At 56.5% G+C, this 27,784-nt stretch overlaps 1 protein-coding gene across 1 annotated transcript in view; it reads left to right on the forward strand.

Annotated features, from left to right (window-relative positions):
- Positions 1-26,214, forward strand: part of AHNAK2 (AHNAK nucleoprotein 2) — a 54,931-nt gene extending 28,717 nt beyond the window's left edge. The window contains exon 7 of the mRNA XM_071745397.1: positions 427-26,214. Within this exon, the coding sequence (XP_071601498.1) occupies positions 427-26,151 (25,725 nt within the window). The 3' untranslated portion in view covers positions 26,152-26,214. The remainder of the gene's footprint in view (positions 1-426) is intronic.
- The last annotated feature ends 1,570 nt before the right edge of the window (positions 26,215-27,784 follow it).

The following is a 27,784-nucleotide window of genomic DNA, read 5'->3' on the forward strand; positions in this document are numbered from 1 at the left end:
TTTAACAAAAGCTCATCAATTAAACTTTCTCTTAAAAATGTGTGTTTGATATCTTCACAGACATGATTGGCTCATAGGTCTCCATCACATTCAAAATTATTTTTCTCTTCATGTACATATATAGAAATATTACATATATATTTGTACAGACATGGGTAGGTACACCTATAGAAACCTCTATTTAATGAAAAAATTTTCCAAGAACTTAAACCTGCAGAAATTCACATATTACAATCATACAGTCCATTTGTTTTATGTTATTTCTGTCTGAATTACATACACCATTTTCAGGAATTCTTTATGTAACAAGTAGGTACTGTGAATAAAAAGCACACTTTTCCACATATTTTATAGTATGTATTTTATTTTGTGTTGCATTTACATTTAGTTTACTTCTAATCTTCTGACTACTCTTTCTTCTTCCAGGAAAAAGAATTCAGTGAGAGCATTCCTGAAGAAACACCTCATGCTTCAGGAAAAGCAGTGTCAGAAGAAGACAGGGAAACATTAATTGTAAGCCAAAGGGTAGGAAGAAGCAAGAGACCTAAAAAAGATAGACTATCATGGCCAAAATTCCAGTCAATTAAAAATAAAAAGATACTTGGGCACAGAAGATCTCATAGCACCTCAGATGCATACGAGCCTGCTGTACAGGATATTTCCCCTACAAGCACAGACACAGAGTCTCAATTTCAACAAGAAGTACATATCAAAGAAAAAAAAAGGAGCCAAAAGAAACTGAAGTTCCCTAGCATTGGATTCAAAATGCACAGATCCAAACCAGAAACACAAGACAAGCAAAAAAAAGAAATAAAAACTACACTACTGTCTGAACGAGCAGAAGTACATAAAGAAGATATCAAGCTGGAAAATAATGAAATACTTGCTGTTGAATATACCACATCATCTGCTTATGAAATTAAACCAGGAGAGGTACATGAAACTTTAACAAAAGACATAAAAGATATGAGAAATGGCATTCCATCTCATGCACAAAAATGCCCTGAAGTTGAAATAAGCATTAAAAAAGAAGAAGACAAGGAATCAACATCAAAATATAATATTCCTGAAGCACCAGCCTCATCAAAGTCACGAAAAAAGAAACAGAAAGGAGCAGCAGGTAAAAAAGAAGTAGAAAGTGGAATCAACATAGAAAAAATGGGTCTCACAGCACAAGGATCCATACAAGTAAAAGGTCTAGAAATAGGCACTGCTAAAGAAGAATTACACGCAATATCTGATACAGTGGAAATAGGAAAAAAATCAACAGAAGAAGACAAACAAATACTAAAAAATCAGAAAACAAAATTTGGAATTTCAATGCTCAAAACAAAAGAGCTAGAGGCTGAAAACACCCAACTAAAAAGTGATGTTCCCCATTCAGCAGCAGAAACAACATCTGATAAAGGTTTAGTAGACGGAAGGAATTTTGATGTGAAACTTGAGACAGCAGATGCAGAATCAGAAATATCTACTTGGAAATTACAAATGTCACCTTTAAAAAAGGACCAAATAGCTAAAGATAATATGAAAATAACAAAAGAAGAAAGCCTAGAGGAATCTGTGAATATCAATAAAAAAGAACAAAAAGAAGATGGCATGCCCAGAACTGAAAAAATTGTGAGATTGGACATGGACGTGACTACAACAGAAAATTATATAGAAGGAAAAGAAAGCAAATTCAAACTGCCGAAGTTTAAATTACCCACATTTACATGGTCAACTTCAAAGGATGAGATGGGACAAAATGAAAATAAAATCAGAGACACAGAAGAAAAAACATCACACTTAAAAGAATTAAAAACAGAAGAGGAGCCTCCACCAGAAGAAATAAACATAACAGCAGAAGGTGACGTAACCCTGCCCGCGGCCGAGATCCAGGCGCCCGGCGTGGAGGTGACCGTCGAAGGGGCCGCAGAAGGAGACGGCGAGAAAGGTCGATTCAAGATGCCCGACGTCAAGACGCCCAGCGTCAAGCTGCCCAAAGTCAAAGGTCCCCAGGTGCAGGTCAGCCTGCCGAAGGCCGAGGTCTCGCTGCCCAAAGCCCAGGTTGAAGTGCAGGGGGGCGAAGTCGCCCTGCAGGGTCCGGATGCCGAAGGCGGCCTGGAGGCACCTGCGGGCAAAGTGGAGGGCGGCAGCGGCGGCATGAAACTCCACATGCCGAAAGTCAAGGTGCCCAGCGTGGTCTTCTCCAAGCCGACGGTCAAGGCTCCCAAACTGGACGCAGACATCAGCCCGCAGAAGGTCGACGCCAGCCTCCCGGAGGCAGACCTCAAGGTCGGCGCCGGCGACATCAGCGTCACGGCCCCCGACGTCAAGCTGCCCTCCGTCGAAGGCTCCCTTGAGCTCCAGGCACCCGCGATAGACCTCAAGGTGCCCTCTGCCGAAGGCGCGCTTGAGGGAGCCCAGGTGGAAGGCGCGGGCCTGAAAGGCAAGTTCAAGATGCCCAAGTTTGACAAGCCCAAATTCGGAGTGTCCCTTCCCAAGGCGGAAGGGCTGGAAGGCGAGGTCAGCCTGCCCACCGCCGGGGTCGACGTCCCCTCCGCCACCGTGACGGCCGCAGGGGAGGGCCCCGCTTTGGGCCTCAAAGCCGACGTCCCCGGCGCCAAGATCGAAGGGGCCGGCTGGAAGGTGGAGAAGCCCTCCCTCAAGATGCCGAAAGTTGACATCAAAGCTCCCAAGGTGGACATCAGCATGCCGTCCGCCGACGTCACCCTTCCAAAGGCCAGCGCCGACCTGCAGGCGCCCGAGGTGTCCCTCACCCTGGAAGGGGAGGCCAAAGCCCCGGAGAAGGAGGCCACCAAGTCCAAGGACGGCAAGTTCAAGATGCCCAAGTTCGGCATGCCTTCCTTTGGCTGGTCCAGCAGCAGAGAGGCCAAGGGCACCGTCGCCGCTGAAGTGGACGTCAGCCTCAAGGAGCCCCAGGTGACGGTGCCCTCGGGAACCGCCGAAGTCGACGTAACCCTGCCCGCGGCCGAGATCCAGGCGCCCGGCGTGGAGGTGACCGTCGAAGGGGCCGCAGAAGGAGACGGCGAGAAAGGTCGATTCAAGATGCCCGACGTCAAGATGCCCAGCGTCAAGCTGCCCAAAGTCAAAGGTCCCCAGGTGCAGGTCAGCCTGCCGAAGGCCGAGGTCTCGCTGCCCAAAGCCCAGGTTGAAGTGCAGGGGGGCGAAGTCACCCTGCAGGGTCCGGATGCCGAAGGCGGCCTGGAGGCACCTGCGGGCAAAGTGGAGGGCGGCAGCGGCGGCATGAAACTCCACATGCCGAAAGTCAAGGTGCCCAGCGTGGTCTTCTCCAAGCCGACGGTCAAGGCTCCCAAACTGGACGCAGACATCAGCCCGCAGAAGGTCGACGCCAGCCTCCCGGAGGCAGACCTCAAGGTCGGCGCCGGCGACATCAGCGTCACGGCCCCCGACGTCAAGCTGCCCTCCGTCGAAGGCTCCCTTGAGCTCCAGGCACCCGCGATAGACCTCAAGGTGCCCTCTGCCGAAGGCGCGCTTGAGGGAGCCCAGGTGGAAGGCGCGGGCCTGAAAGGCAAGTTCAAGATGCCCAAGTTTGACAAGCCCAAATTCGGAGTGTCCCTTCCCAAGGCGGAAGGGCTGGAAGGCGAGGTCAGCCTGCCCACCGCCGGGGTCGACGTCCCCTCCGCTACCGTGACGGCCGCAGGGGAGGGCCCCGCTTTGGGCCTCAAAGCCGACGTCCCCGGCGCCAAGATCGAAGGGGCCGGCTGGAAGGTGGAGAAGCCCTCCCTCAAGATGCCGAAAGTTGACATCAAAGCTCCCAAGGTGGACATCAGCATGCCGTCCGCCGACGTCACCCTTCCTAAGGCCAGCGCCGACCTGCAGGCGCCCGAGGTGTCCCTCACCCTGGAAGGGGAGGCCAAAGCCCCGGAGAAGGAGGCCACCAAGTCCAAGGACGGCAAGTTCAAGATGCCCAAGTTCGGCATGCCTTCCTTTGGCTGGTCCAGCAGCAGAGAGGCCAAGGGCACCGTCACCGCTGAAGTGGACGTCAGCCTCAAGGAGCCCCAGGTGACGGTGCCCTCGGGAACCGCCGAAGTCGACGTAACCCTGCCCGCGGCCGAGATCCAGGCGCCCGGCGTGGAGGTGACCGTCGAAGGGGCTGCAGAAGGAGACGGCGAGAAAGGTCGATTCAAGATGCCCGACGTCAAGATGCCCAGCGTCAAGCTGCCCAAAGTCAAAGGTCCCCAGGTGCAGGTCAGCCTGCCGAAGGCCGAGGTCTCGCTGCCCAAAGCCCAGGTTGAAGTGCAGGGGGGTGAAGTTGCCCTGCAGGGTCCGGATGCCGAAGGCGGCCTGGAGGCACCTGCGGGCAAAGTGGAGGGCGGCAGCAGCGGCATGAAACTCCACATGCCGAAAGTCAAGGTGCCCAGCGTGGTCTTCTCCAAGCCGACGGTCAAGGCTCCCAAACTGGACGCAGACATCAGCCCGCAGAAGGTCGACGCCAGCCTCCCGGAGGCAGACCTCAAGGTCGGCGCCGGCGACATCAGCGTCCCGGCCCCCGACGTCAAGCTGCCCTCCGTCGAAGGCTCCCTTGAGCTCCAGGCACCCGCGATAGACCTCAAGGTGCCCTCTGCCGAAGGCGCGCTTGAGGGAGCCCAGGTGGAAGGCGCGGGCCTGAAAGGCAAGTTCAAGATGCCCAAGTTTGACAAGCCCAAATTCGGAGTGTCCCTTCCCAAGGCGGAAGGGCTGGAAGGCGAGGTCAGCCTGCCCACCGCCGGGGTCGACGTCCCCTCCGCCACCGTGACGGCCGCAGGGGAGGGCCCCGCTTTGGGCCTCAAAGCCGACGTCCCCGGCGCCAAGATCGAAGGGGCCGGCTGGAAGGTGGAGAAGCCCTCCCTCAAGATGCCGAAAGTTGACATCAAAGCTCCCAAGGTGGACATCAGCATGCCGTCCGCCGACGTCACCCTTCCTAAGGCCAGCGCCGACCTGCAGGCGCCCGAGGTGTCCCTCACCCTGGAAGGGGAGGCCAAAGCCCCGGAGAAGGAGGCCACCAAGTCCAAGGACGGCAAGTTCAAGATGCCCAAGTTCGGCATGCCTTCCTTTGGCTGGTCCAGCAGCAGAGAGGCCAAGGGCACCGTCGCCGCTGAAGTGGACGTCAGCCTCAAGGAGCCCCAGGTGACGGTGCCCTCGGGAACCGCCGAAGTCGACGTAACCCTGCCCGCGGCCGAGATCCAGGCGCCCGGCGTGGAGGTGACCGTCGAAGGGGCCGCAGAAGGAGACGGCGAGAAAGGTCGATTCAAGATGCCCGACGTCAAGATGCCCAGCGTCAAGCTGCCCAAAGTCAAAGGTCCCCAGGTGCAGGTCAGCCTGCCGAAGGCCGAGGTCTCGCTGCCCAAAGCCCAGGTTGAAGTGCAGGGGGGCGAAGTCACCCTGCAGGGTCCGGATGCCGAAGGCGGCCTGGAGGCACCTGCGGGCAAAGTGGAGGGCGGCAGCGGCGGCATGAAACTCCACATGCCGAAAGTCAAGGTGCCCAGCGTGGTCTTCTCCAAGCCGACGGTCAAGGCTCCCAAACTGGACGCAGACATCAGCCCGCAGAAGGTCGACGCCAGCCTCCCGGAGGCAGACCTCAAGGTCGGCGCCGGCGACATCAGCGTCCCGGCCCCTGACGTCAAGCTGCCCTCCGTCGAAGGCTCCCTTGAGCTCCAGGCACCCGCGATAGACCTCAAGGTGCCCTCTGCCGAAGGCGCGCTTGAGGGAGCCCAGGTGGAAGGCGCGGGCCTGAAAGGCAAGTTCAAGATGCCCAAGTTTGACAAGCCCAAATTCGGAGTGTCCCTTCCCAAGGCGGAAGGGCTGGAAGGCGAGGTCAGCCTGCCCACCGCCGGGGTCGACGTCCCCTCCGCCACCGTGACGGCCGCAGGGGAGGGCCCCGCTTTGGGCCTCAAAGCCGACGTCCCCGGCGCCAAGATCGAAGGGGCCGGCTGGAAGGTGGAGAAGCCCTCCCTCAAGATGCCGAAAGTTGACATCAAAGCTCCCAAGGTGGACATCAGCATGCCGTCCGCCGACGTCACCCTTCCTAAGGCCAGCGCCGACCTGCAGGCGCCCGAGGTGTCCCTCACCCTGGAAGGGGAGGCCAAAGCCCCGGAGAAGGAGGCCACCAAGTCCAAGGACGGCAAGTTCAAGATGCCCAAGTTCGGCATGCCTTCCTTTGGCTGGTCCAGCAGCAGAGAGGCCAAGGGCACCGTCGCCGCTGAAGTGGACGTCAGCCTCAAGGAGCCCCAGGTGACGGTGCCCTCGGGAACCGCCGAAGTCGACGTAACCCTGCCCGCGGCCGAGATCCAGGCGCCCGGCGTGGAGGTGACCGTCGAAGGGGCCGCAGAAGGAGACGGCGAGAAAGGTCGATTCAAGATGCCCGACGTCAAGATGCCCAGCGTCAAGCTGCCCAAAGTCAAAGGTCCCCAGGTGCAGGTCAGCCTGCCGAAGGCCGAGGTCTCGCTGCCCAAAGCCCAGGTTGAAGTGCAGGGGGGCGAAGTCACCCTGCAGGGTCCGGATGCCGAAGGCGGCCTGGAGGCACCTGCGGGCAAAGTGGAGGGCGGCAGCGGCGGCATGAAACTCCACATGCCGAAAGTCAAGGTGCCCAGCGTGGTCTTCTCCAAGCCGACGGTCAAGGCTCCCAAACTGGACGCAGACATCAGCCCGCAGAAGGTCGACGCCAGCCTCCCGGAGGCAGACCTCAAGGTCGGCGCCGGCGACATCAGCGTCCCGGCCCCTGACGTCAAGCTGCCCTCCGTCGAAGGCTCCCTTGAGCTCCAGGCACCCGCGATAGACCTCAAGGTGCCCTCTGCCGAAGGCGCGCTTGAGGGAGCCCAGGTGGAAGGCGCGGGCCTGAAAGGCAAGTTCAAGATGCCCAAGTTTGACAAGCCCAAATTCGGAGTGTCCCTTCCCAAGGCGGAAGGGCTGGAAGGCGAGGTCAGCCTGCCCACCGCCGGGGTCGACGTCCCCTCCGCCACCGTGGCGGCCGCAGGGGAGGGCCCCGCTTTGGGCCTCAAAGCCGACGTCCCCGGCGCCAAGATCGAAGGGGCCGGCTGGAAGGTGGAGAAGCCCTCCCTCAAGATGCCGAAAGTTGACATCAAAGCTCCCAAGGTGGACATCAGCATGCCGTCTGCCGACGTCACCCTTCCTAAGGCCAGCGCCGACCTGCAGGCGCCCGAGGTGTCCCTCACCCTGGAAGGGGAGGCCAAAGCCCCGGAGAAGGAGGCCACCAAGTCCAAGGACGGCAAGTTCAAGATGCCCAAGTTCGGCATGCCTTCCTTTGGCTGGTCCAGCAGCAGAGAGGCCAAGGGCACCGTCGCCGCTGAAGTGGACGTCAGCCTCAAGGAGCCCCAGGTGACGGTGCCCTCGGGAACCGCCGAAGTCGACGTAACCCTGCCCGCGGCCGAGATCCAGGCGCCCGGCGTGGAGGTGACCGTCGAAGGGGCCGCAGAAGGAGACGGCGAGAAAGGTCGATTCAAGATGCCCGACGTCAAGATGCCCAGCGTCAAGCTGCCCAAAGTCAAAGGTCCCCAGGTGCAGGTCAGCCTGCCGAAGGCCGAGGTCTCGCTGCCCAAAGCCCAGGTTGAAGTGCAGGGGGGCGAAGTCACCCTGCAGGGTCCGGATGCCGAAGGCGGCCTGGAGGCACCTGCGGGCAAAGTGGAGGGCGGCAGCGGCGGCATGAAACTCCACATGCCGAAAGTCAAGGTGCCCAGCGTGGTCTTCTCCAAGCCGACGGTCAAGGCTCCCAAACTGGACGCAGACATCAGCCCGCAGAAGGTCGACGCCAGCCTCCCGGAGGCAGACCTCAAGGTCGGCGCCGGCAACATCAGCGTCCCGGCCCCCGACGTCAAGCTGCCCTCCGTCGAAGGCTCCCTTGAGCTCCAGGCACCCGCGATAGACCTCAAGGTGCCCTCTGCCGAAGGCGCGCTTGAGGGAGCCCAGGTGGAAGGCGCGGGCCTGAAAGGCAAGTTCAAGATGCCCAAGTTTGACAAGCCCAAATTCGGAGTGTCCCTTCCCAAGGCGGAAGGGCTGGAAGGCGAGGTCAGCCTGCCCACCGCCGGGGTCGACGTCCCCTCCGCCACCGTGGCGGCCGCAGGGGAGGGCCCCGCTTTGGGCCTCAAAGCCGACGTCCCCGGCGCCAAGATCGAAGGGGCCGGCTGGAAGGTGGAGAAGCCCTCCCTCAAGATGCCGAAAGTTGACATCAAAGCTCCCAAGGTGGACATCAGCATGCCGTCCGCCGACGTCACCCTTCCTAAGGCCAGCGCCGACCTGCAGGCGCCCGAGGTGTCCCTCACCCTGGAAGGGGAGGCCAAAGCCCCGGAGAAGGAGGCCACCAAGTCCAAGGACGGCAAGTTCAAGATGCCCAAGTTCGGCATGCCTTCCTTTGGCTGGTCCAGCAGCAGAGAGGCCAAGGGCACCGTCGCCGCTGAAGTGGACGTCAGCCTCAAGGAGCCCCAGGTGACGGTGCCCTCGGGAACCGCCGAAGTCGACGTAACCCTGCCCGCGGCCGAGATCCAGGCGCCCGGCGTGGAGGTGACCGTCGAAGGGGCCGCAGAAGGAGACGGCGAGAAAGGTCGATTCAAGATGCCCGACGTCAAGATGCCCAGCGTCAAGCTGCCCAAAGTCAAAGGTCCCCAGGTGCAGGTCAGCCTGCCGAAGGCCGAGGTCTCGCTGCCCAAAGCCCAGGTTGAAGTGCAGGGGGGCGAAGTCACCCTGCAGGGTCCGGATGCCGAAGGCGGCCTGGAGGCACCTGCGGGCAAAGTGGAGGGCGGCAGCGGCGGCATGAAACTCCACATGCCGAAAGTCAAGGTGCCCAGCGTGGTCTTCTCCAAGCCGACGGTCAAGGCTCCCAAACTGGACGCAGACATCAGCCCGCAGAAGGTCGACGCCAGCCTCCCGGAGGCAGACCTCAAGGTCGGCGCCGGCGACATCAGCGTCACGGCCCCCGACGTCAAGCTGCCCTCCGTCGAAGGCTCCCTTGAGCTCCAGGCACCCGCGATAGACCTCAAGGTGCCCTCTGCTGAAGGCGCGCTTGAGGGAGCCCAGGTGGAAGGCGCGGGCCTGAAAGGCAAGTTCAAGATGCCCAAGTTTGACAAGCCCAAATTCGGAGTGTCCCTTCCCAAGGCGGAAGGGCTGGAAGGCGAGGTCAGCCTGCCCACCGCCGGGGTTGACGTCCCCTCCGCCACCGTGGCGGCCGCAGGGGAGGGCCCCGCTTTGGGCCTCAAAGCCGACGTCCCCGGCGCCAAGATCGAAGGGGCTGGCTGGAAGGTGGAGAAGCCCTCCCTCAAGATGCCGAAAGTTGACATCAAAGCTCCCAAGGTGGACATCAGCATGCCGTCCGCCGACGTCACCCTTCCTAAGGCCAGCGCCGACCTGCAGGCGCCCGAGGTGTCCCTCACCCTGGAAGGGGAGGCCAAAGCCCCGGAGAAGGAGGCCACCAAGTCCAAGGACGGCAAGTTCAAGATGCCCAAGTTCGGCATGCCTTCCTTTGGCTGGTCCAGCAGCAGAGAGGCCAAGGGCACCGTCGCCGCTGAAGTGGACGTCAGCCTCAAGGAGCCCCAGGTGACGGTGCCCTCGGGAACCGCCGAAGTCGACGTAACCCTGCCCGCGGCCGAGATCCAGGCGCCCGGCGTGGAGGTGACCGTCGAAGGGGCCGCAGAAGGAGACGGCGAGAAAGGTCGATTCAAGATGCCCGACGTCAAGATGCCCAGCGTCAAGCTGCCCAAAGTCAAAGGTCCCCAGGTGCAGGTCAGCCTGCCGAAGGCCGAGGTCTCGCTGCCCAAAGCCCAGGTTGAAGTGCAGGGGGGCGAAGTCGCCCTGCAGGGTCCGGATGCCGAAGGCGGCCTGGAGGCACCTGCGGGCAAAGTGGAGGGCGGCAGCGGCGGCATGAAACTCCACATGCCGAAAGTCAAGGTGCCCAGCGTGGTCTTCTCCAAGCCGACGGTCAAGGCTCCCAAACTGGACGCAGATATCAGCCCGCAGAAGGTCGACGCCAGCCTCCCGGAGGCAGACCTCAAGGTCAGCGCCGGCGACATCAGCGTCCCGGCCCCCGACGTCAAGCTGCCCTCCGTCGAAGGCTCCCTTGAGCTCCAGGCACCCGCGATAGACCTCAAGGTGCCCTCTGCCGAAGGCGCGCTTGAGGGAGCCCAGGTGGAAGGCGCGGGCCTGAAAGGCAAGTTCAAGATGCCCAAGTTTGACAAGCCCAAATTCGGAGTGTCCCTTCCCAAGGCGGAAGGGCTGGAAGGCGAGGTCAGCCTGCCCACCGCCGGGGTCGACGTCCCCTCCGCCACCGTGACGGCCGCAGGGGAGGGCCCCGCTTTGGGCCTCAAAGCCGACGTCCCCGGCGCCAAGATCGAAGGGGCCGGCTGGAAGGTGGAGAAGCCCTCCCTCAAGATGCCGAAAGTTGACATCAAAGCTCCCAAGGTGGACATCAGCATGCCGTCCGCCGACGTCACCCTTCCAAAGGCCAGCGCCGACCTGCAGGCGCCCGAGGTGTTCCTCACCCTGGAAGGGGAGGCCAAAGCCCCGGAGAAGGAGGCCACCAAGTCCAAGGACGGCAAGTTCAAGATGCCCAAGTTCGGCATGCCTTCCTTTGGCTGGTCCAGCAGCAGAGAGGCCAAGGGCACCGTCGCCGCTGAAGTGGACGTCAGCCTCAAGGAGCCCCAGGTGACGGTGCCCTCGGGAACCGCCGAAGTCGACGTAACCCTGCCCGCGGCCGAGATCCAGGCGCCCGGCGTGGAGGTGACCGTCGAAGGGGCCGCAGAAGGAGACGGCGAGAAAGGTCGATTCAAGATGCCCGACGTCAAGATGCCCAGCGTCAAGCTGCCCAAAGTCAAAGGTCCCCAGGTGCAGGTCAGCCTGCCGAAGGCCGAGGTCTCGCTGCCCAAAGCCCAGGTTGAAGTGCAGGGGGGCGAAGTCACCCTGCAGGGTCCGGATGCCGAAGGCGGCCTGGAGGCACCTGCGGGCAAAGTGGAGGGCGGCAGCGGCGGCATGAAACTCCACATGCCGAAAGTCAAGGTGCCCAGCGTGGTCTTCTCCAAGCCGACGGTCAAGGCTCCCAAACTGGACGCAGACATCAGCCCGCAGAAGGTCGACGCCAGCCTCCCGGAGGCAGACCTCAAGGTCGGCGCCGGCGACATCAGCGTCACGGCCCCCGACGTCAAGCTGCCCTCCGTCGAAGGCTCCCTTGAGCTCCAGGCACCCGCGATAGACCTCAAGGTGCCCTCTGCCGAAGGCGCGCTTGAGGGAGCCCAGGTGGAAGGCGCGGGCCTGAAAGGCAAGTTCAAGATGCCCAAGTTTGACAAGCCCAAATTCGGAGTGTCCCTTCCCAAGGCGGAAGGGCTGGAAGGCGAGGTCAGCCTGCCCACCGCCGGGGTCGACGTCCCCTCCGCCACCGTGGCGGCCGCAGGGGAGGGCCCCGCTTTGGGCCTCAAAGCCGACGTCCCCGGCGCCAAGATCGAAGGGGCCGGCTGGAAGGTGGAGAAGCCCTCCCTCAAGATGCCGAAAGTTGACATCAAAGCTCCCAAGGTGGACATCAGCATGCCGTCCGCCGACGTCACCCTTCCTAAGGCCAGCGCCGACCTGCAGGCGCCCGAGGTGTCCCTCACCCTGGAAGGGGAGGCCAAAGCCCCGGAGAAGGAGGCCACCAAGTCCAAGGACGGCAAGTTCAAGATGCCCAAGTTCGGCATGCCTTCCTTTGGCTGGTCCAGCAGCAGAGAGGCCAAGGGCACCGTCGCCGCTGAAGTGGACGTCAGCCTCAAGGAGCCCCAGGTGACGGTGCCCTCGGGAACCGCCGAAGTCGACGTAACCCTGCCCGCGGCCGAGATCCAGGCGCCCGGCGTGGAGGTGACCGTCGAAGGGGCCGCAGAAGGAGACGGCGAGAAAGGTCGATTCAAGATGCCCGACGTCAAGATGCCCAGCGTCAAGCTGCCCAAAGTCAAAGGTCCCCAGGTGCAGGTCAGCCTGCCGAAGGCCGAGGTCTCGCTGCCCAAAGCCCAGGTTGAAGTGCAGGGGGGCGAAGTCACCCTGCAGGGTCCGGATGCCGAAGGCGGCCTGGAGGCACCTGCGGGCAAAGTGGAGGGCGGCAGCGGCGGCATGAAACTCCACATGCCGAAAGTCAAGGTGCCCAGCGTGGTCTTCTCCAAGCCGACGGTCAAGGCTCCCAAACTGGACGCAGACATCAGCCCGCAGAAGGTCGACGCCAGCCTCCCGGAGGCAGACCTCAAGGTCGGCGCCGGCGACATCAGCGTCACGGCCCCCGACGTCAAGCTGCCCTCCGTCGAAGGCTCCCTTGAGCTCCAGGCACCCGCGATAGACCTCAAGGTGCCCTCTGCCGAAGGCGCGCTTGAGGGAGCCCAGGTGGAAGGCGCGGGCCTGAAAGGCAAGTTCAAGATGCCCAAGTTTGACAAGCCCAAATTCGGAGTGTCCCTTCCCAAGGCGGAAGGGCTGGAAGGCGAGGTCAGCCTGCCCACCGCCGGGGTCGACGTCCCCTCCGCCACCGTGGCGGCCGCAGGGGAGGGCCCCGCTTTGGGCCTCAAAGCCGACGTCCCCGGCGCCAAGATCGAAGGGGCCGGCTGGAAGGTGGAGAAGCCCTCCCTCAAGATGCCGAAAGTTGACATCAAAGCTCCCAAGGTGGACATCAGCATGCCGTCCGCCGACGTCACCCTTCCTAAGGCCAGCGCCGACCTGCAGGCGCCCGAGGTGTCCCTCACCCTGGAAGGGGAGGCCAAAGCCCCGGAGAAGGAGGCCACCAAGTCCAAGGACGGCAAGTTCAAGATGCCCAAGTTCGGCATGCCTTCCTTTGGCTGGTCCAGCAGCAGAGAGGCCAAGGGCACCGTCGCCGCTGAAGTGGACGTCAGCCTCAAGGAGCCCCAGGTGACGGTGCCCTCGGGAACCGCCGAAGTCGACGTAACCCTGCCCGCGGCCGAGATCCAGGCGCCCGGCGTGGAGGTGACCGTCGAAGGGGCCGCAGAAGGAGACGGCGAGAAAGGTCGATTCAAGATGCCCGACGTCAAGATGCCCAGCGTCAAGCTGCCCAAAGTCAAAGGTCCCCAGGTGCAGGTCAGCCTGCCGAAGGCCGAGGTCTCGCTGCCCAAAGCCCAGGTTGAAGTGCAGGGGGGCGAAGTCACCCTGCAGGGTCCGGATGCCGAAGGCGGCCTGGAGGCACCTGCGGGCAAAGTGGAGGGCGGCAGCGGCGGCATGAAACTCCACATGCCGAAAGTCAAGGTGCCCAGCGTGGTCTTCTCCAAGCCGACGGTCAAGGCTCCCAAACTGGACGCAGACATCAGCCCGCAGAAGGTCGACGCCAGCCTCCCGGAGGCAGACCTCAAGGTCGGCGCCGGCGACATCAGCGTCACGGCCCCCGACGTCAAGCTGCCCTCCGTCGAAGGCTCCCTTGAGCTCCAGGCACCCGCGATAGACCTCAAGGTGCCCTCTGCTGAAGGCGCGCTTGAGGGAGCCCAGGTGGAAGGCGCGGGCCTGAAAGGCAAGTTCAAGATGCCCAAGTTTGACAAGCCCAAATTCGGAGTGTCCCTTCCCAAGGCGGAAGGGCTGGAAGGCGAGGTCAGCCTGCCCACCGCCGGGGTCGACGTCCCCTCCGCCACCGTGGCGGCCGCAGGGGAGGGCCCCGCTTTGGGCCTCAAAGCCGACGTCCCCGGCGCCAAGATCGAAGGGGCCGGCTGGAAGGTGGAGAAGCCCTCCCTCAAGATGCCGAAAGTTGACATCAAAGCTCCCAAGGTGGACATCAGCATGCCGTCCGCCGACGTCACCCTTCCTAAGGCCAGCGCCGACCTGCAGGCGCCCGAGGTGTCCCTCACCCTGGAAGGGGAGGCCAAAGCCCCGGAGAAGGAGGCCACCAAGTCCAAGGACGGCAAGTTCAAGATGCCCAAGTTCGGCATGCCTTCCTTTGGCTGGTCCAGCAGCAGAGAGGCCAAGGGCACCGTCGCCGCTGAAGTGGACGTCAGCCTCAAGGAGCCCCAGGTGACGGTGCCCTCGGGAACCGCCGAAGTCGACGTAACCCTGCCCGCGGCCGAGATCCAGGCGCCCGGCGTGGAGGTGACCGTCGAAGGGGCCGCAGAAGGAGACGGCGAGAAAGGTCGATTCAAGATGCCCGACGTCAAGATGCCCAGCGTCAAGCTGCCCAAAGTCAAAGGTCCCCAGGTGCAGGTCAGCCTGCCGAAGGCTGAGGTCTCGCTGCCCAAAGCCCAGGTTGAAGTGCAGGGGGGCGAAGTCACCCTGCAGGGTCCGGATGCCGAAGGCGGCCTGGAGGCACCTGCGGGCAAAGTGGAGGGCGGCAGCGGCGGCATGAAACTCCACATGCCGAAAGTCAAGGTGCCCAGCGTGGTCTTCTCCAAGCCGACGGTCAAGGCTCCCAAACTGGACGCAGACATCAGCCCGCAGAAGGTCGACGCCAGCCTCCCGGAGGCAGACCTCAAGGTCGGCGCCGGCGACATCAGCGTCCCGGCCCCCGACGTCAATCTGCCCTCCGTCGAAGGCTCCCTTGAGCTCCAGGCACCCGCGATAGACCTCAAGGTGCCCTCTGCCGAAGGCGCGCTTGAGGGAGCCCAGGTGGAAGGCGCGGGCCTGAAAGGCAAGTTCAAGATGCCCAAGTTTGACAAGCCCAAATTCGGAGTGTCCCTTCCCAAGGCGGAAGGGCTGGAAGGCGAGGTCAGCCTGCCCACCGCCGGGGTCGACGTCCCCTCCGCCACCGTGGCGGCCGCAGGGGAGGGCCCCGCTTTGGGCCTCAAAGCCGACGTCCCCGGCGCCAAGATCGAAGGGGCCGGCTGGAAGGTGGAGAAGCCCTCCCTCAAGATGCCGAAAGTTGACATCAAAGCTCCCAAGGTGGACATCAGCATGCCGTCCGCCGACGTCACCCTTCCTAAGGCCAGCGCCGACCTGCAGGCGCCCGAGGTGTCCCTCACCCTGGAAGGGGAGGCCAAAGCCCCGGAGAAGGAGGCCACCAAGTCCAAGGACAGCAAGTTCAAGATGCCCAAGTTCGGCATGCCTTCCTTTGGCTGGTCCAGCAGCAGAGAGGCCAAGGGCACCGTCGCCGCTGAAGTGGACGTCAGCCTCAAGGAGCCCCAGGTGACGGTGCCCTCGGGAACCGCCGAAGTCGACGTAACCCTGCCCGCGGCCGAGATCCAGGCGCCCGGCGTGGAGGTGACCGTCGAAGGGGCCGCAGAAGGAGACGGCGAGAAAGGTCGATTCAAGATGCCCGACGTCAAGATGCCCAGCGTCAAGCTGCCCAAAGTCAAAGGTCCCCAGGTGCAGGTCAGCCTGCCGAAGGCCGAGGTCTCGCTGCCCAAAGCCCAGGTTGAAGTGCAGGGGGGCGAAGTCACCCTGCAGGGTCCGGATGCCGAAGGCGGCCTGGAGGCACCTGCGGGCAAAGTGGAGGGCGGCAGCGGCGGCATGAAACTCCACATGCCGAAAGTCAAGGTGCCCAGCGTGGTCTTCTCCAAGCCGACGGTCAAGGCTCCCAAACTGGACGCAGACATCAGCCCGCAGAAGGTCGACGCCAGCCTCCCGGAGGCAGACCTCAAGGTCGGCGCCGGCGACATCAGCGTCCCGGCCCCCGACGTCAAGCTGCCCTCCGTCGAAGGCTCCCTTGAGCTCCAGGCACCCGCGATAGACCTCAAGGTGCCCTCTGCCGAAGGCGCGCTTGAGGGAGCCCAGGTGGAAGGCGCGGGCCTGAAAGGCAAGTTCAAGATGCCCAAGTTTGACAAGCCCAAATTCGGAGTGTCCCTTCCCAAGGCGGAAGGGCTGGAAGGCGAGGTCAGCCTGCCCACCGCCGGGGTCGACGTCCCCTCCGCCACCGTGGCGGCCGCAGGGGAGGGCCCCGCTTTGGGCCTCAAAGCCGACGTCCCCGGCGCCAAGATCGAAGGGGCCGGCTGGAAGGTGGAGAAGCCCTCCCTCAAGATGCCGAAAGTTGACATCAAAGCTCCCAAGGTGGACATCAGCATGCCGTCCGCCGACGTCACCCTTCCTAAGGCCAGCGCCGACCTGCAGGCGCCCGAGGTGTCCCTCACCCTGGAAGGGGAGGCCAAAGCCCCGGAGAAGGAGGCCACCAAGTCCAAGGACGGCAAGTTCAAGATGCCCAAGTTCGGCATGCCTTCCTTTGGCTGGTCCAGCAGCAGAGAGGCCAAGGGCACCGTCGCCGCTGAAGTGGACGTCAGCCTCAAGGAGCCCCAGGTGACGGTGCCCTCGGGAACCGCCGAAGTCGACGTAACCCTGCCCGCGGCCGAGATCCAGGCGCCCGGCGTGGAGGTGACCGTCGAAGGGGCCGCAGAAGGAGACGGCGAGAAAGGTCGATTCAAGATGCCCGACGTCAAGATGCCCAGCGTCAAGCTGCCCAAAGTCAAAGGTCCCCAGGTGCAGGTCAGCCTGCCGAAGGCCGAGGTCTCGCTGCCCAAAGCCCAGGTTGAAGTGCAGGGGGGCGAAGTCACCCTGCAGGGTCCGGATGCCGAAGGCGGCCTGGAGGCACCTGCGGGCAAAGTGGAGGGCGGCAGCGGCGGCATGAAACTCCACATGCCGAAAGTCAAGGTGCCCAGCGTGGTCTTCTCCAAGCCGACGGTCAAGGCTCCCAAACTGGACGCAGACATCAGCCCGCAGAAGGTCGACGCCAGCCTCCCGGAGGCAGACCTCAAGGTCGGCGCCGGCGACATCAGCGTCACGGCCCCCGACGTCAAGCTGCCCTCCGTCGAAGGCTCCCTTGAGCTCCAGGCACCCGCGATAGACCTCAAGGTGCCCTCTGCTGAAGGCGCGCTTGAGGGAGCCCAGGTGGAAGGCGCGGGCCTGAAAGGCAAGTTCAAGATGCCCAAGTTTGACAAGCCCAAATTCGGAGTGTCCCTTCCCAAGGCGGAAGGGCTGGAAGGCGAGGTCAGCCTGCCCACCGCCGGGGTCGACGTCCCCTCCGCCACCGTGGCGGCCGCAGGGGAGGGCCCCGCTTTGGGCCTCAAAGCCGACGTCCCCGGCGCCAAGATCGAAGGGGCCGGCTGGAAGGTGGAGAAGCCCTCCCTCAAGATGCCGAAAGTTGACATCAAAGCTCCCAAGGTGGACATCAGCATGCCGTCCGCCGACGTCACCCTTCCTAAGGCCAGCGCCGACCTGCAGGCGCCCGAGGTGTCCCTCACCCTGGAAGGGGAGGCCAAAGCCCCGGAGAAGGAGGCCACCAAGTCCAAGGACGGCAAGTTCAAGATGCCCAAGTTCGGCATGCCTTCCTTTGGCTGGTCCAGCAGCAGAGAGGCCAAGGGCACCGTCGCCGCTGAAGTGGACGTCAGCCTCAAGGAGCCCCAGGTGACGGTGCCCTCGGGAACCGCCGAAGTCGACGTAACCCTGCCCGCGGCCGAGATCCAGGCGCCCGGCGTGGAGGTGACCGTCGAAGGGGCCGCAGAAGGAGACGGCGAGAAAGGTCGATTCAAGATGCCCGACGTCAAGATGCCCAGCGTCAAGCTGCCCAAAGTCAAAGGTCCCCAGGTGCAGGTCAGCCTGCCGAAGGCCGAGGTCTCGCTGCCCAAAGCCCAGGTTGAAGTGCAGGGGGGCGAAGTCACCCTGCAGGGTCCGGATGCCGAAGGCGGCCTGGAGGCACCTGCGGGCAAAGTGGAGGGCGGCAGCGGCGGCATGAAACTCCACATGCCGAAAGTCAAGGTGCCCAGCGTGGTCTTCTCCAAGCCGACGGTCAAGGCTCCCAAACTGGACGCAGACATCAGCCCGCAGAAGGTCGACGCCAGCCTCCCGGAGGCAGACCTCAAGGTCGGCGCCGGCGACATCAGCGTCACGGCCCCCGACGTCGAGCTGCCCTCCGTCGAAGGCTCCCTTGAGCTCCAGGCACCCGCGATAGACCTCAAGGTGCCCTCTGCCGAAGGCGCGCTTGAGGGAGCCCAGGTGGAAGGCGCGGGCCTGAAAGGCAAGTTCAAGATGCCCAAGTTTGACAAGCCCAAATTCGGAGTGTCCCTTCCCAAGGCGGAAGGGCTGGAAGGCGAGGTCAGCCTGCCCACCGCCGGGGTCGACGTCCCCTCCGCCACCGTGACGGCCGCAGGGGAGGGCCCCGCTTTGGGCCTCAAAGCCGACGTCCCCGGCGCCAAGATCGAAGGGGCCGGCTGGAAGGTGGAGAAGCCCTCCCTCAAGATGCCGAAAGTTGACATCAAAGCTCCCAAGGTGGACATCAGCATGCCGTCCGCCGACATCACCCTTCCAAAGGCCAGCGCCGACCTGCAGGCGCCCGAGGTGTCCCTCACCCTGGAAGGGGAGGCCAAAGCCCCGGAGAAGGAGGCCACCAAGTCCAAGGACGGCAAGTTCAAGATGCCCAAGTTCGGCATGCCTTCCTTTGGCTGGTCCAGCAGCAGAGAGGCCAAGGGCACCGTCGCCGCTGAAGTGGACGTCAGCCTCAAGGAGCCCCAGGTGACGGTGCCCTCGGGAACCGCCGAAGTCGACGTAACCCTGCCCGCGGCCGAGATCCAGGCGCCCGGCGTGGAGGTGACCGTCGAAGGGGCCGCAGAAGGAGACGGCGAGAAAGGTCGATTCAAGATGCCCGACGTCAAGATGCCCAGCGTCAAGCTGCCCAAAGTCAAAGGTCCCCAGGTGCAGGTCAGCCTGCCGAAGGCCGAGGTCTCGCTGCCCAAAGCCCAGGTTGAAGTGCAGGGGGGCGAAGTCGCCCTGCAGGGTCCGGATGCCGAAGGCGGCCTGGAGGCACCTGCGGGCAAAGTGGAGGGCGGCAGCGGCGGCATGAAACTCCACATGCCGAAAGTCAAGGTGCCCAGCGTGGTCTTCTCCAAGCCGACGGTCAAGGCTCCCAAACTGGACGCAGACATCAGCCCGCAGAAGGTCGACGCCAGCCTCCTGGAGGCAGACCTCAAGGTCGGCGCCGGCGACATCAGCGTCACGGCCCCCGACGTCAAGCTGCCCTCCGTCGAAGGCTCCCTTGAGCTCCAGGCACCCGCGATAGACCTCAAGGTGCCCTCTGCCGAAGGCGCGCTTGAGGGAGCCCAGGTGGAAGGCACGGGCCTGAAAGGCAAGTTCAAGATGCCCAAGTTTGACAAGCCCAAATTTGGAGTGTCCCTTCCCAAGGCGGAAGGGCTGGAAGGCGAGGTCAGCCTGCCCACCGCCGGGGTCGACGTCCCCTCCGCCACCGTGACGGCCGCAGGGGAGGGCCCCGCTTTGGGCCTCAAAGCCGACGTCCCCGGCACCAAGATCGAAGGGGCCGGCTGGAAGGTGGAGAAGCCCTCCCTCAAGATGCCGAAAGTTGACATCAAAGCTCCCAAGGTGGACATCAGCATGCCGTCCGCCGACGTCACCCTTCCTAAGGCCAGCGCCGACCTGCAGGCGCCCGAGGTGTCCCTCACCCTGGAAGGGGAAGCCAAAGCCCCGGAGAAGGAGGCCACCAAGTCCAAGGACGGCAAGTTCAAGATGCCCAAGTTCGGCATGCCTTCCTTTGGCTGGTCCAGCAGCAGAGAGGCCAAGGGCACCGTCGCCGCTGAAGTGGACGTCAGCCTCAAGGAGCCCCAGGTGACGGTGCCCTCGGGAACCGCCGAAGTCGACGTAACCCTGCCCGCGGCCGAGATCCAGGCGCCCGGCGTGGAGGTGACCGTCGAAGGGGCCGCAGAAGGAGACGGCGAGAAAGGTCGATTCAAGATGCCCGACGTCAAGATGCCCAGCGTCAAGCTGCCCAAAGTCAAAGGTCCCCAGGTGCAGGTCAGCCTGCCGAAGGCCGAGGTCTCGCTGCCCAAAGCCCAGGTTGAAGTGCAGGGGGGCGAAGTCGCCCTGCAGGGTCTGGATGCCGAAGGCGGCCTGGAGGCACCTGCGGGCAAAGTGGAGGGCGGCAGCGGCGGCATGAAACTCCACATGCCGAAAGTCAAGGTGCCCAGCGTGGTCTTCTCCAAGCCGACGGTCAAGGCTCCCAAACTGGACGCAGACATCAGCCCGCAGAAGGTCGACGCCAGCCTCCCGGAGGCAGACCTCAAGGTCGGCGCCGGCGACATCAGCGTCACAGCCCCCGACGTCAAGCTGCCCTCCGTCGAAGGCTCCCTTGAGCTCCAGGCACCCGCGATAGACCTCAAGGTGCCCTCTGCCGAAGGCGCGCTTGAGGGAGCCCAGGTGGAAGGCGCGGGCCTGAAAGGCAAGTTCAAGATGCCCAAGTTTGACAAGCCCAAATTCGGAGTGTCCCTTCCCAAGGCGGAAGGGCTGGAAGGCGAGGTCAGCCTGCCCACCGCCGGGGTCGACGTCCCCTCCGCCACCGTGACGGCCGCAGGGGAGGGCCCCGCTTTGGGCCTCAAAGCCGACGTCCCCAGCGCCAAGATCGAAGGGGCCGGCTGGAAGGTGGAGAAGCCCTCCCTCAAGATGCCGAAAGTTGACATCAAAGCTCCCAAGGTGGACATCAGCATGCCGTCCGCCGACGTCACCCTTCCTAAGGCCAGCGCCGACCTGCAGGCGCCCGAGGTGTCCCTCACCCTGGAAGGGGAGGCCAAAGCCCCGGAGAAGGAGGCCACCAAGTCCAAGGACGGCAAGTTCAAGATGCCCAAGTTCGGCATGCCTTCCTTTGGCTGGTCCAGCAGCAGAGAGGCCAAGGGCACCGTCGCCGCTGAAGTGGACGTCAGCCTCAAGGAGCCCCAGGTGACGGTGCCCTCGGGAACTGCCGAAGTCGACGTAACCCTGCCTGCGGCCGAGACCCAGGCGCCCGGCGTAGATGTTGTCATTGATTCTTCTTCTGGTAAAGAGGATGATATGGGTAAAGCAAAAAGTTCTCTATTTAGAATGCCTAAAGTTTCCCTCTCTAAAATTTCTAAACCTCAGTTTCAGAGTAAATCTGGGTTTGAAATTGCTTCATCAGATAATTTCTGTTATGCTGTAACAGAGGAAACCCCTGTTGTTTTTTCTGGGAGTGCTCAGTCTAAAATTGTTCCTGAGATTAAGGGCGATAGTGGCTCAAAAAGTAGTAAGTTTAGAATTCCCAGCTTGGGTTTCTCCAGAGTTGATACTGGTTCTTCTAAAATTTCTGTGGAATCCTCTTTACCAAAAGGAGATATTACTCTTACAAAATACCATACTCGTGTCCCAGAATCTGAATCTAAAGTGTCATCCGCTGCTGATGAGAATCTTTCAATAACAGATTTTGAAATTTTAAATATAGAGGACTCATCTGAGCAAGGAGATTTGAAGCCAGGAGTTAAATTGCCAGATCCTGATATATCTTTGGGTAATGCAGAGTTTACAGTCAAAATTCCTAAATTCCGAAAACCAAAATTTGTCTCTTCTTGGTCCAAGGGAAAACCAGTAGAGAGTTGCATAGGTTCTGAAGTGGGCAATATAACATCTGGTACTACTGAAATTGATATTGACACACCAATTAAGATCCCTGATGCTGAACTAGGTATAAAGATGCCTATGTCTTCCACAGAAAGTACTCTGGATGCACCCAAATTGGATGTCAGTCTCCCATCAGTAGAAGGTGACGTGCCAGAATTAGAAGTGAATGTCCACAGGACAAATTTAGAGTGTCAGGCAGAACAGGAGGGAGCCCCAGGAGAAAAGGACACAGATGGTAAAGAAAACAAATTTAAAACATCGAAGTTTAAATTGCCTTCATTTAGTTGGTCACCAAAGAAGGCGGCTATTGCTCCTTCTGCAACTGAAGGACAACTGGAAGAACCCACTTTGTCTACTTTGTCTGGACACACAGTATCTGAATTAACATTTCCTGCCGCTGAGAATCAGTATCTTCAATTGGAACTTGATACATCAACAGAAAAAGATGGTGAAAAGGGCAAAACCAAGAAGTCTCAGTTTACCATGCCAAAGATCTCATTCCCTAAAACAAAGGGTCAAAAAATCCAAGTCTGCCTACCTGTTCAGGAAACTGATATTTGTGATCTCAAACAAGAAAAAGGTGTTACAGTACAGGAATCTGAGAAAGGCGCAGGAGTGGTCACAAAAACACCAAAAGTCCCAACTGTGGAGTTTTCCAAACCAGATGTCAAATCTCCCAAAACAGAAGTGGATATTAGCATGCCTACAGGTGAGGTCAGACTCCCTTCAGTATGTGAAGACAGTGACCTGACACTGAAATCAGTTTCTGCTAATGCCAGTCTCTCCACCTCTGATTTTAAGATAACAGATGGTTCCTTTGAGGTGAAGAGTCCTGACACAAGTGTTGAAAAAACAGTAAGTGAAATCACTGTGAGTGATGTAGAAATAAAAATTGAAGGTCCTGAAGGGAAAACAAAAATGTCTAAATTCCAGATGCCAAAGTTTGGAAGTGTTCATTCTAAAGGGAAAGGGTCAGAAAAGGAGGTCAGCCAACCCAAATCAGAAGGCAAGGTTCCCCAGCTAAAAGCAACGGTAGAAATAGCTGATATTGCTGTTGAATCACCAAATTTGGATGTGGAATCTGGTATGGGAAAAGAAACTGACAGCGCTAAAGTCAAAATTATGAAATCTGACAATCAGGCATCAGAGGCTTATGTTTACCCCCCACCAACTGACGTTTATACTCAAAAACTGGCTGGTGATATTCAGGGTTCAGATGCAGCTCTACAAATCAAAGGACAAATAAAGCGAGATGGAGATGGAGATGGAGAAGAGAAAGAAGGACATTTCAAAATGCCAAAATTCAAACTTCCATCCTTCAGCTGGTCACCAAAGAAGGAAGGAAGTGTTAAATCAGGTTCTGTGACAAATTTGGAAGATCATAAGCCTGCTGTAATATCAGACAGAATGGACACAGAGGTGAGAGGAATTGCAGCTGATGATCAAGGTTCTGGGCCAGCCCTTGATCTGGAAATAGCCACAGGAAAAGTTGAACACAGAAGTCCAACTAAAAAGCCTCAATTTGTCATGCCTAAAATTTCACTTTCCAAGATCAAGGTTCCCAAATCGCAGACACATTCCCCAAAAGTTGAAGTTGATGCTGCTATTCCCAAAACAGAAGGAGAGGGTGATGATTCCATACAGATACCTGATATAGAAAAAAGTCATTCTGAAAGGACAGGGGAAGAGGTGCAAATAAGCATAAAACTGTCTGATGTTAAGATCCCTCCTCTGGAGTTTTCCAAAATAGAAACTGCAGCCTCCAAAACTGACATGGGAGTCAGCTCACCAAAGACTGATGCTGCTCTGCCTGCCTTGAAGGGGAGTTTTCAACAGGTCCTAAAACTAAGTCCTACCAATGAAGATGCCATTCAAAACAAAGATATTAATCTCCCCAGAGAAGCTTCAGTTGAACTGAGGAGCCCTGAAATAGTAACAGAAAGATCATTAGTTGTAGATGGAAGAAAGATTAAATTAGAAGGTCCTGAAGGGAAGATTAAAATGCCCAAATTCCAGAAGCCAAAGTTTGGAATCTCCCTAACAAAAGGGAAAGTCGTGGAAACAGAGATCACTTCTCCAAAAATAGAAGCTGAGTTGCCCCAGCTAAAAATGACAAATGAAATTGCTGACATTGCTGTGGGAGTTCCAGCATCAGAACTTGCATCTGATGTGTTAGATCCTGAAATAAGTGTTTATGATTGTAATATAAAAACACCTCAGGTTTTGGTAGCTGGCACTGAAGCTCCAAAGGTTGATGTAAGCCCCCAGTCAGTGTCTAAACCAGCGACAGAAGGCATTATTGAGAGCCTTAAGGAGAAAGAAATCAAATTAAAAGAAGAACGTGAAATAAAAACTGAAGAAATTCAGATTGAAGAACATCAGGGATGGTTTAAAATGCCAAAATTCAGAATACCTGCATTTGGCAGGACACCCTCAAAGGAAAAAAGAGGTGATGCTGATACTGAAAGAAGTATGGAAAAAACGCAGGCAGGCATTCCCTCTGCTGAAGTACAAACTGAAAGAAGTATTCCTGAAAATACCTTCTCATCACCACATGCAGCTGCTGAAATTACTATTGGAAAAGAAGGGATTTCAAAGTTAGAAGATGCTGTGAGGAGTTCTGATGTAAGCTTGCCTAAGGTGAAAGGAGATATTTCATTATCCACAGGAAAAACAGCAGAAGGTAGAGTGACTATTAAAAAAACTGAAACTTACGCAGACATAGTTAAGCACAGTGCTAAGGGTCAAAAAATACATACTTCAGAATTCACAGTGTCTTCAGCAGAATTGTCTAAATCATACCTAAGTCCTTCAGAAACTGACAAAGACAACAGTTTAATGAACAGGTTTCCTGCAGGTACTCTGACTCTTGAAGAGCATAAAGTCAAACAACAGGACATAGATGTCTCAAAGGTTAAAAGTTCCATTAAGTTAGAAACTTCAGGAGTAGGATGTAAACCATCATCAGCTGAAATTACTCTGGATGCAACACAGAAGAAAACGGATGTCAGTCTTCCAAAGGAAGAGGTAGATGTCCAAAATCAAGAAGCAGTAACGAAAGAAGGAAAGATAAAGGGTGAGATGAAAATTACAGGAAAAGACAGTGAGGGAAGTCAATTAAAAAGGCCTATGTGTGACTGGTCTACAGCAATGGGATCAGAAGATGGTGCTTATGTTAGAGCTAAGCTGGAAGATGTAAAGGTAGAAGTTCCAGAAGTTAAAACGGATGTTAAAATTGCTAGAGTAGATCCTGAAATTAAATTTCAAGTGAAAAAGGTTGAAAAGGACATGTCTGCAGCAGTGGAAGTGCAAGTAGAAGACAGAGCAGAAACAAGTAAAATTAAAACTTACAAGTTTAAGATTCCAAAGTTTGGAGTGTTGCATTCAGAAGCAAAAGGTTTTGATGATTATATCAGTTTGTCAAAGTCAGAACCTGGTTCAGAATCTAAAGTTGAACTAAGCACAGCAGAAATGCAGTTTCAAAAACCAGAGGAATGCACTGGCACGAAAAGTCCAGCTCTAGATCATATGAAAGCATCTTCCAGAATAACAGTGCAAACAGTGGACAAATCACAAGATGGCCCAGAAGTAAATATAAAAATTCCCAAACTAAAAATACCAAGATTCACTTTCAAAGCTCTCCCAACTGAAGCTGATGTCTCAGTTTCAAAAATTGTAACGGACCGAAAGGGATCTAGTAGTGACATTGAAGTAGTGCACTTGCAAGAAAGCTCTGCTGTCTCTGAAGAAACACCAGCTGCTCTAGGGGGTGGTATTCAAAAAGCAAAAAGCAAAATTCTAACACTGACTGATCCTGACATTAAAACAGCACACATGACTACTACTATAACATCCTCCCTTTCAAATGCAGGGCAAGACATTCATTGGTCATATGCAGAGGGCCAAGAAGTGAGCGAGGAAGTTAAACCAGAACATGTTGCTATTGAAAGGTGTGAGATTTACACTACTGAAATACTGAAAGAATCAGAGATTCTCTCACCAGAAGTCAAAACTGCTACTTTGGGATTTTCATTGCTCAAGGTAAAGTTGCCTGAATCACACAGCAACTTAGAAGTGCTCGTCCAGCAGCCATCTCCCAGAGAAGATGCATCAGTGAGCAAACCTAAATGTCCTGATGAAAGCTTCAGAGTAGCAGCACAGGGGACTGGCAGTGCTGAGCTTAAACCATATGACAAACCAGACAGTGAGACTGAAGCCTCCAGTGGAGAAGTAAGTTTGCCAAAGTTAAAAACATCTGCTGTTGAAGTAAAGCCTTCCATTAAATCTGACAAAAGTCATCTTGATAAATCAGCAGAGGGAATAAATGCAGATCCTCTCTCTAAAGATGAGAATGTAGTTGAAGCACTAGAAGATGAAGAAAAAGACAATGAAAAAGAAAAGACTGATAGTAAAAGATCTGGAAGATTCAAATTTTGGCTTCCAAGTATTGGCTTTTCATCTGGTGAGGAAATAAGCACAGATTCAAAAACAGAAGTAAAAAAATCAGTTCCAGAAGATGTGAAACCTGCTGACACAACTGAAAAAACTGGATGGTTTAGATTTCCCAAGCTTGGTTTCACATCTCCTTCCAAAAAGGCTAAGGCTGTTGACAAAGAAGAGATGGATCTTAAAGAGGGAACAATTTCAGATGAAGACAGCCCATCAGATAAACCTGATGTATTTTTTGATGCACAAGAAACTTTATCACCTAAAGGAACAACAGAGGATGGAAAATTTGAAGTTTATCAGTTCTCATCTAATGTTGCAGTTTCTCGAACTATTGTGACATCTTCAGCAAGAACTGAACTAATCTTGTTGGAAGAACAAAAAGATAGTCAGTCTGATACTCCTGGAGATACAACTAAATGAAGTTTGTCTCTTCTGAACCCTCAATGAAGAAGCCCATGCATGCAGAAAAAAAAAAAAAATAAAGTTTTCTTAATCTTCTAGCAAGTGACAATTAGACCAAACCCAAAGCTGATATTTATGAACACAGTTGAACAGAATTTACCACATCTAAATTTTCAAGTACATAGATGTGCTATACCGTACATTAATGAAAATACTGATTTCTTCAAATCTGCCCCAAAGGCAAAAATTTCTCCAGGTGCAGAGGAGGCCATGGTTTTAGCAAAGTCTGAAAAGATACCTGGGACCATGAAAGCAAACTGTTGAAAGGCTTAAGGGCAGCAGCAAGGCTTGTTAGACAGGCTTCTCAAAATCACACTGATTATATTTAGATTACAGGTTATTTCCAGAACTAGTATAAGCGAGTACTATGAGCTTTATACTTACCTGTTTAGATTTTGGACCTTCCTGACCTACTTTTGCATTCTTATGAAAATATTTTTCTTTATTTCAGCTAAGGTAATATGTATATTCCACAAACACTTTACAATTCAAGATAAAACCAAAATACTAGTGTAGAGAGACTAATGCTTTACCCCTTCCTCTCTTCTCATTTTTTATTATACTAGTGGGTCGTATATAGCCTTAGAAGAATTTTTAAAAATTCAACAGATTAAATTCAAGATCAAAAATCGTGTAACTAATTCACATTTTTAAGATACCAAAGTAAAATATGCTGACAAACAATAATTATTAAAATGTGGATAAATAATTTTTCATGTATATATTTACTGTATCATTAGATGCACACAATGATCTGCCACATTAGTGGAATTGCTTCAAAGATTTTCTGGGAAAGATGTATATAATTATTTACTTCTTTGTTTATATTAATGCTTCTCTTAAGTGCACAACAAAAGCAGAATGCTTATGTGACAGCCTTCTCATGTATCATTGAAACACTGTATTCTTAATTCACAATAAACTCACCATATGAATTATAACCTGAGTAGCTCATAGTGCTGTTAGCATTTTCTGATTCTGAAAATCCCAGCATAAATCTGCAAAAAGATTGAGCTTATCTGCTGAAGTGGCTGCTCAAAGATAGAATGGTTTCTAAATATGGTGGTAATGGTCACAAACTGATCTAACACTTTTCATTCATTATACTCCTGAGTTTTATAGAGTTGCATTTGGAGACATTCTTTGTTACAGTAGTTTTCTCATCCTGTATTTACTTTCTCTGTATTCTACTTAATACAGGTAAAGCAGACGCAGCAAAACATTTAGAAATTGGTTTGTACTTTGTTGTCTAACCATCTGTAGCTTGAGATGTACTTCATTTCTACATGCCTGCAGTAGGCTTAAATATATTCTAAAGAGAACTGGCAGTTATTCTCAAGAGAACTCTAATTATCTCTGAAGAGACTGTTCACAAAAGTGTTCAGCATGTATCATTTATTTGCATCGTGTCCCTTAAGTCTCTCAAAGAGAGACTTAAGTTTAAAACTCATTGTTCAATAGACAAAAAATTACCTCTTCAGAGAGCAACAGCATATACCAAGACTGAGGAAAATGTTTTGATCAAGACAGAAAGATTGAGTCCAGAAAAAGGTAACGTATGTACTAAGGAAGACCTCATTCTAACAGTAGT

This window comes from Heliangelus exortis, chromosome 5, assembly GCF_036169615.1.
Source record: "Heliangelus exortis chromosome 5, bHelExo1.hap1, whole genome shotgun sequence".
In the NCBI taxonomy this organism is placed as follows: domain Eukaryota; kingdom Metazoa; phylum Chordata; class Aves; order Apodiformes; family Trochilidae; genus Heliangelus; species Heliangelus exortis.